We start from the raw sequence: 8,245 nt of genomic DNA on the forward strand, positions 1-8,245 counted from the left end.
CACCACAGCTGGTGCCAGGACAAAGGCATTACCAGACCATTAGAGAGTAAGAGGAGGCAGCTACATCTCTCACTGGTAGTGGCAAAACTGTCAGGTTTCCTCAGAACTTGTTAAACCAGAAAAAAACCCTATCTGGGGAGATTAAAAAAATACAGTGAAACAACTGTGGTGTTTTCAATCCATATCCTTCCTTATTGGGAGGAAGCTTCCTCACAAACCAAAGTCCTCCCTAGCACTGAGGCCTCTGAACTTTTGACTTTTTGTTGTGTAACTTCTGGCTAGAATGAAAAAAGGTACGATTGGTTTCAGAAGGCTTTGATCAGGTGGGAACAGGACCAGCCCAACCCAACAGCCTGGATGAGCTTTGTAAGCAGAACTGCTCCAGGATAAGAATTGCCTTACGCTGCAAAAGTGATCCAGTGATCCCACCAGCTGCAGAGGCAGGACATGGGAACCAATGGAAAGCACTTGCCTTTCAACTACTCACTCTGGAGGTCTAGAGGTGGTGCTTCAAGGCAAAAGTCTCCACTGATTTACCTAGAGTTTCTGTATCACAGAAACGGACATTACCAACAAGAATAAACTTCACATTTTAACAAACTATAATTTAAAAAAAATAGTTGTCTCTACTCCAGGAGTTCAGAAGACACCTCTAAATTTGTAATGTTTCTGAGCAAGCACATGAATTGCTTTACAGCTCTATCTTCAGGCATTTGGGAAGTACAGGCTATTTCATATGACAATGAATATTTACCTTATGCCGAAGTGATCTTTGTAGGTTGAGAAATTTTCATGTTTTCCTTCTTCTAGATATGCTCATTTCTGCACTATCCCCACAGGTCACTACCTCCCCTATTGCGCAAACTAAAACATTTCATAGTGACAGCAACAGAGCCATTACATCATTCAGATTAGCAGGGAAAATCCCCGAGCCCTTAAAAGATACACCTCCAGCCTGGATCAGATCACAAATGCACCCTGAGAGGTTGCCTTGCAATCAGCTGAACTGACAAAACTCAGAGGAAATGGAAGCCTGCAGCCTTGCTGGCATGGTGTCATTTGCTTTATCTACTAAATTGTCCCAGTTTTGAGTTTTCTCACCTTCACTCTTCCAATTTTCTCCCCATCCCACCAGGGAGGAGTGAGTGGGGAGGAGTGAGCTGTCAGCTGGGCTCTCAAACCCAAAACCCACCAAGCTTTAATACTTGACAAGCAAAAGAGTAAAGTGCATTTTCCTAAGAAATGAGAAATTCTCTGAACTATGTTATTGCTTATATTTATCCAGTATGTTGCTGCAAAGCCCTTTAATTTTAATCCTATTTTTGTTTGTGTCCTTTTCATATCTAAGAGCTTAAAACTCCTCCCATTTAAATAAGGGACTGCTTGAATAGGATCAACATCAACGCACAAGGTGGACTAACTGAACTTTGCAACTAGTTGAAGCAAGGGCTCTAGCTGGTCAGACTTCTGTTAGCAGAGTCCTGACAGTGGTACATAGTACTACTGCAAAACACCTATTTCCTTAATGAAAATATAAATTCTTTGTTTTTACCACAACTATTTGAGTACAAAAAGCATTTAAAGTAAATTCTATAAGTGGAAAAACATTTAGATACAAACTTTCTTCAGGGAACTTTCCAACCTAAGTGTTGAGTGCTCTAAGCCAGAAGAGAAAAATCCCCCACCATTCTCAGCCAAACAAATGCAGTTAATATATGAAAAAGACAGGAAACAGCAGAAAGCCCCAGAGCACAGTATTCTCAAAGGAATTACAAAACCTAGACCAACCAAAGAAGAAACACTGACAGAGGAATGATGAACACCAGATTAAAGGAAAGACAAACATCGCAGAGCCTGAATAAAAGCTCTCTATACCCATCAGAAAAGTTCCCACTCAAAAATGGCATTAAGTAATAAAATTCACCCTTTCAGGTTAATTTTCCAATGAACATCTGGGAACCGACTCAACAATATCCTCCAATCAGTTTTCCACTCAAGATAGGTCAGCACTGTGTTTGGAGGGCTCCAATCCACCACCTTTCCATCCAAGAACCTAGGACAAAACACTCAAGCATCCCCTTCTCTAACAATCATCCACTCAAATTCATAACCTGTCTCATCCAGTTAGTCAGAAAACAGGGGTTCTAAAACTGGTCTCAGCTCCTAGTTCCTAGCAAAAGAAGTAATTCCTACTTCCAGGCTTCTGTCTTCCTTTTGCTTTTCTGAGTACTCATGCAGCTACCACAAAGTCCAACTGCTTTAAGAAAAAGTATATTAAATAGGGATTTTAACAGGGACATCATTATACTTCTTGGTTTGTTATGAAGTCCTACCAGATATATTTCTCCCATAACAATTCTGGAATTTAAAATCCCACTCCAATAAAACCTGGGCTTTCTTACAGACGTTCCTACTAGCACTCTCACTCACAGAAGTTTCTCAGTAGTATCAGGCAGTGGGTACTTACCCTTGAAAGTCTTCAGCCATTCCTCATTCCTTATGTAATTGTTTACAGTAAACCATACAGGAATTAGCCAGGTTGCTCTAATGAGCACTAATAGGGATGTTTTCTGAGAGCATAACATCACATGCTGACCTCAAGTATTTCCAGAACATCTACAATACAAACTCTGTTGTCTTTAACAGAACAAGCTGTACAAGTTTAACAAAAATAACTCTCAGATTCTCTCCTCCTCAGTAAAATGCAACCAATCTTACATTACTTATGTATCTTGGACCACTTTCATCTTCAATTTTATTTCATTCTGAACTAAACTAAGTAGGATATGAAATTCTTAATATAAAACTTGTCTGCCTCTGGAACTGTGGTAAAAGCTACAATATCTCATATAACAATTTACATGCAATCTTTATGGAAAATATCACCTTACAACACCAGTAATTTTAGCATAGATTTTTGCCTATTTCCTTCAAAAGTCACAGTTGCTTTGGGATTTACTAATATTTGCTAATGCTTAATCTAATCTAGATCAAAACAAAGGAAGCTGGCTTCTGATATAACTACCTGCAAAGTGTATCATGCTCACAGTGCCATCCATACTGGCTCACCCTTTATTTGGGGTGACCTGAAACAGCTGAGCTTCCTGACTTTTCTTCTTGAAATTCCTGGGCCAGCACAAACCTGTCATTCCCACAAACTGTGATCAATATTCTCATGCTACTTTTTTTTTTTAATTCCTGCTCAGTAAATAAACAACTCTCTGACACAAGGAGGAAGTATCACCAGCCTCACTTGAATAAGTGTGGCACCTGAGGCCAGAGAGGTAAAACAGTACTTAGCAGGGATGGAACAGGATCTCCTGGTGCTGGTGCCATTCATTAGTCCCTTCTGCCACTGGCCATGCCTTTATTGTTTCTACCACAACTAAAGCAATTTATTCATTCACACATTTCTTTGTAATCAGGCTTGCGTTTGAGTCATAGAGAACATAAAAAATGGTGGAAAACAACTCACACACAACCAGGGTTTTTTGTCTAATGACCCAGTTATTAAAAGTGAACACAGTTAAAAGAAAGCAAGCCTGTTGCAGGTAATCTTACAGTAAGGGCATGAAGTTTAAGGCAGGTACAACACCACGGAAAGTACCTGGGTACTTGGTTCAGAAACATGTGATTTATTTCTACCTAAGCAGGACTTTTTAAAGAAGTGAGCAAAAAACCCAGATATTTTAATCCAGAGTAATCAAAGTTTTTTGTCTTTGAAAAACAAAAGGACTTGAGTGGACTGTAGCAGCCCAGCAAACAATGACACAGCATTTCTGTGAGGAGAGGGAAGCAGCACAGTCTAACAGGTCACTCACTGCCCTCTAAACTCTCCTGCCACCAAAGCAATCCAACAAACTAACCCTGTGCACACAGCCCTTACAAAGGTCTGCCTGGGAACGGTTGTGAGGGTGGCTGGAAAACAACAAACACCTTACACCTGTGAGCCAGAGCTACTGAGAAGTGCTTTGTGTCAGGCTGTGCAAACAGCAGAGAAGACAAGGAAGTTGGGAGTTTCCTTCCCACCATGCTGGGGATGCAATGCCAGGACACAAGAGAGGTGACCGTGTCAAACAGCTCTTTCTTCCTTGAACATCTGACTCAACAAGCAAAACAGGCAACTTTGCTAGAACAGAAGATAAAACGAGACGGTATCTCCATTCACTCAGTAAAACCAGTTCATTAGCAGATTCTTAAGAAAAGCCAGGACTACACTAGACTAAGTCACCACTATTTCCTATGGAAATAAAAGTATTTGCATGCTCTAATTACTTCCTCTCTTTGCATTTGTATCTCTTTTATGCAAAAGACAGTGCTGGGTCAGATAGGGTTGTAACAGCCAAAAATTATGGGGGATCACACAAATCCATAGAGTTGACCATAAAAGAATCCCTTTACTTACTCAATACTACATGGCACAAAGAGTACATATAGGAAAGGCAATATGCTATGGAAAGCAACAGCTTTTTGGAGGAAAAACAGAAGGTAAAACCAAACTGAAGATAAGGAAAAAGACAGGGCATCAGATATAGCCAAGCAAGTTAGGGGATAGTTCTGCAAGGTAGACCTAAAATGTGACACCACATTCAAAAAAGGAAGTTATTTAAAAGCTTGAATGGGGAAAAAATTGAACAAGCAACGGAAAAAAAAACCCAGGAAATACATGAGTTGAGCTATAAACTAGAAGGCAGCTGCATGACAACAGGCAGGTATAAAAAAACAGATATCAAAAACAAGGGAGGCACTGTAGATAACAACAGATATCTACCACTATAGATAGCAGTGGTAAAGAAGAAGGAGAATAATTTAGCAATTCAGTATAGTAAGTAAGCCCCAGTGCACAATTTTATCTGTTATTTAGTTTGTTTTCTACAAGCAAAACCAAAACAGAAACAAGGCACCCTACCAAAGGGTTACTGAGATGGGCTTAATGGAGGAACAACCTTCAAACAGGAACAAGCAATGGAGTTCTATCTCCAAAGTTTTGAAAATAGAGAAACCATAAAAAAGGATTAGAAAAAGGAGACAGATACCAAACACTGTTGAAGGCCAAGGACTGTTTCTGTTCACAGAAGAAATCAAGGGATGGCATAATTATTAACAGGGGTAGAGGAAATGCACGAGCATCCAATAAGCCACATCCAGGATTTGAGTTCACTCTACTTTTTTGCACAAGGAGTGCTATGACACATCTATTATTGTCACCTGAGCAACTCATATGTAAATTATATGGTCAACACATTTCCAGGAAATACTGCAAAAGTAAAAATATTTGGGGCCTCATTACTGTGACGCTCACCACATGTAAATGTCAACACAACCTAATTACCACTGGTGCTCGTACTACTGCACAGAATTAGGACCACCAAAGTGGATTCCCTGTAACTCCATCTCACAGTTATGCTGCATTCAGAGGCTCTCATATTAGCACTAAAAATGAGGAACAATTATGCTAAAACTATTTTTTAACTGACTTTGTAGATTCCAGCCCAAATTTCATTCCCAGTCTACTTTCCAGGCCCACCAGTGAGTGTGTCCTGAGTGCCCAGTCCCAAAAGAAGCTGAGCAGCTTCAACATACAACAAAGTCAAACCAAACTAAAACACAGCCCCTCATAATATTCAACTATGACAGTCTGAGATGAAAAAAAGTAGCACTAGATATCATAACAAGTTAGAGTCCCACAGAAACAAACAATATGTTATATAAAGCAAAAGCTGCAACCCAGGCTATCTTAATTCTGAGATGTGTAAGTTTACTCCCTTATGGTACAGCTTTGAATTTTGTCCTTAATTCTTTCTGCAATAAAGTGCATGTTCATAACACAGAAAATTAAGTGTGGAGATAATTTAACAAATGTATCAGGAAAAGCACTGTCTTCTCAGTTACTTCTAATTTTCATACCTTTACACTCACAAAATGCCATAAATACTGCATGTGCAAAAATGCATTTCTTGAAGTATACTGAATGCTATTTGAAGATTGAGAATAACCTTTTTGAAAGCACAAGGTAAGGACATGGGAATGTATTTAAAACCTTTGTTATGCCAGCTATATATAAGCATATATATAAGCTACATATAAGCAACTCTCCTGCTTGTTATGACCAACTACAGAAAGGGGGTAATTTTAGATTGCTCATGTTTCAGAGTCAGTTAAACAATGAGTAATTAGCATATTTGGATTATGTTTCCGGTTTCATGTAAATTATGTATCTCTGTTCAAATTTCTGTAAATTATTTTGCTTTAGTGTTGTGTATAGGCCCTTCAACAGCACCCAAAACTCCTCTCATTTCTTGTCCTAAAAACAAAAAACTTTCTACACTAAAAACTTTGATGTGTTCCTTTAGGAAATGGACATTGGGTTTCAGATAATAATTTACTCATAAGCAACTATCCCAGAAGAAAATCTGCCTTGATGCTGAAATATAAACCTTGTCTCACAGTTTAAACCAACCTTCCTGGAGAATTACTTTAAGATGCTGCCAGAGTTCTAGAATAGGCAACAGGGAATAGTAACACCTTAAACTGAAAAAACAAAGATACAGGAGAGCACATAAACCAAAGCCCAAACAACATGCTCTTTTAAGTTGTTTAGCCTAAATGAGTCAGCTTCACAATGCTGAAAATACTCATTGAGATGCAGGTTTCATTTCTGATTTTATGCCAGTAGATAGATTGTTGGCCAGAGAAACCAGGTTTGGGTATAACTCCAGAGCAGCTCCCTATGCCCGAGACTCCATGCTACCACATCTGCACAGATTCCAGTATCTGATTTAAAACTAAATTAGGTACTTCTAAATCATAACATGGTAGTGGCAGCATTAGGTAAGGGAACTGCTGTCAGGTCACAGCAGTGCCCTGAAAGTTTAAGGACAACTGGACTCTCTAGACAGTGCTTTGAGAGGTTTTTTTGGTTTTGTTTTGTTTTTTATTTTTCTTCCCCATTCCTTCTTCTTAGGATCAAGGAACATCTGGGGTTTCCAGTGCTCAGACTGGAGGATTTTATGTTGGTGTAATTGAAAGATCTAAGCAATATGGAGCCATAACAATAAGCCTATTTCAAGAGTTTTAACTGTTGCAAATGTCATCTTTGTATTTGTCAGCTTCTGCTGTGCCTTATGCAAATTCTTACTGCACAGGCATCTTTACTTTTTGTTTGCCAAGGTTTTGACAATTTCCGTCCTGCATAATAAGACTTAAAATACCATGTAACACCTTAAAGCTCCCAAGGTGGTTTTCTGTCAATGTCCTCAAATTACTGCAAGTGTAAGAACATGTTTAAAAACAGCCTCCTCTCCCAGGGATGTGGTAGAGCTGAAACACTCCTATAGTAGTACGCCCAATGAAGTACTACGTCCTAAGAGTGCCTTTTCATTTAGGCAGAACTGCTGTTCAGCACCAGATGTAAGCATAGGCTCGTTTTCAGGTGTTCATTACTTCGAGCCCATTATTTAGCTTCTTTCATCGGGTTTTATAGAGCCGGCGAGAGCACGGTTAATGCTGTGCCCATGGAGGATCTCAGCCTGAAGCTCTGACTCTGACGAGGTACAGAGCAGTCAGCTGAAAGACAACCTTCCCCATTCTGTTGTGGGAAGATGGTAGGCAGAAATCATATCCATGGATCAGAGGGCCATTTAATTCACATCTAATTCCAAATGGTGTTCCTAACTCCAACTCTCGTTCCCTCCTCAGCACAGACATCCTTCAGGTCACACTGTGGCAGCCCTGGGGGAGGGGGTCCCACAGCCAGCATAGCTCTGATCTACCGTGGGCAGGGAGATGCGCACAGCCTGCCCGGTAAGGCACTCAGGGGACAGCCGGGCTCTTTGGGGACAGCTCCCCAGCACCCGCGGGGGACCCGCGGTCACCCTGCTGAAGGCACAGCGAAGTTCTGCAGCGCGGTACCCCCGCGGGGCGCCCGGCCGCCAGCACGGGAGGGGGCCCCAACTCCGCCTTGCCTGGTGTTTCACAGGGAAACCGGAGCCGCTCCCCCCGCCCGCTCCGCCGTGCCCGGAGCCCGCCAGGTGCGAAGCGCTGCCGGGCGGCGCTGTCCGCCTGCCGCCTACCTGCCGGGCGCCGCCGCTCCGGGAGCGCGCCGCCGGGCGCCTGCCGCACCGCCTGGCTCTTCCGCAGGGTGCTGCCCATGGCGCGGCCCGGACAGGAGGGGACGGACGGGACGGGCTGGGACGGGGTGGAACGGGATGGGGTAGGACGGGACAGGGTAGAACGGGATGGGGTA

General features: G+C 41.8%; 1 protein-coding gene across 2 annotated transcripts in view; it reads right to left on the reverse strand.

Moving 5' to 3' along the window:
- TXNRD1 (thioredoxin reductase 1) overlaps positions 1-8,245 on the reverse strand; it is a 35,240-nt gene extending 26,995 nt beyond the window's left edge. The window contains exon 1 of one of the 2 annotated variants that reach the window (XM_039721056.1): positions 8,073-8,245. In XM_039721056.1, the coding sequence (XP_039576990.1) occupies positions 8,073-8,151 (79 nt within the window). In that variant the 5' untranslated portion in view covers positions 8,152-8,245. Of the gene's footprint in view, positions 1-754; positions 773-8,072 lie in introns of those variants that run through there. The other variant, XM_039721065.1, reaches the window with a different exon arrangement.

Source organism: Passer montanus, unplaced genomic scaffold, assembly GCF_014805655.1.
Source record: "Passer montanus isolate IOZ18808 unplaced genomic scaffold, ASM1480565v1 scaffold106, whole genome shotgun sequence".
Taxonomy (NCBI): Eukaryota; Metazoa; Chordata; class Aves; order Passeriformes; family Passeridae; genus Passer; species Passer montanus.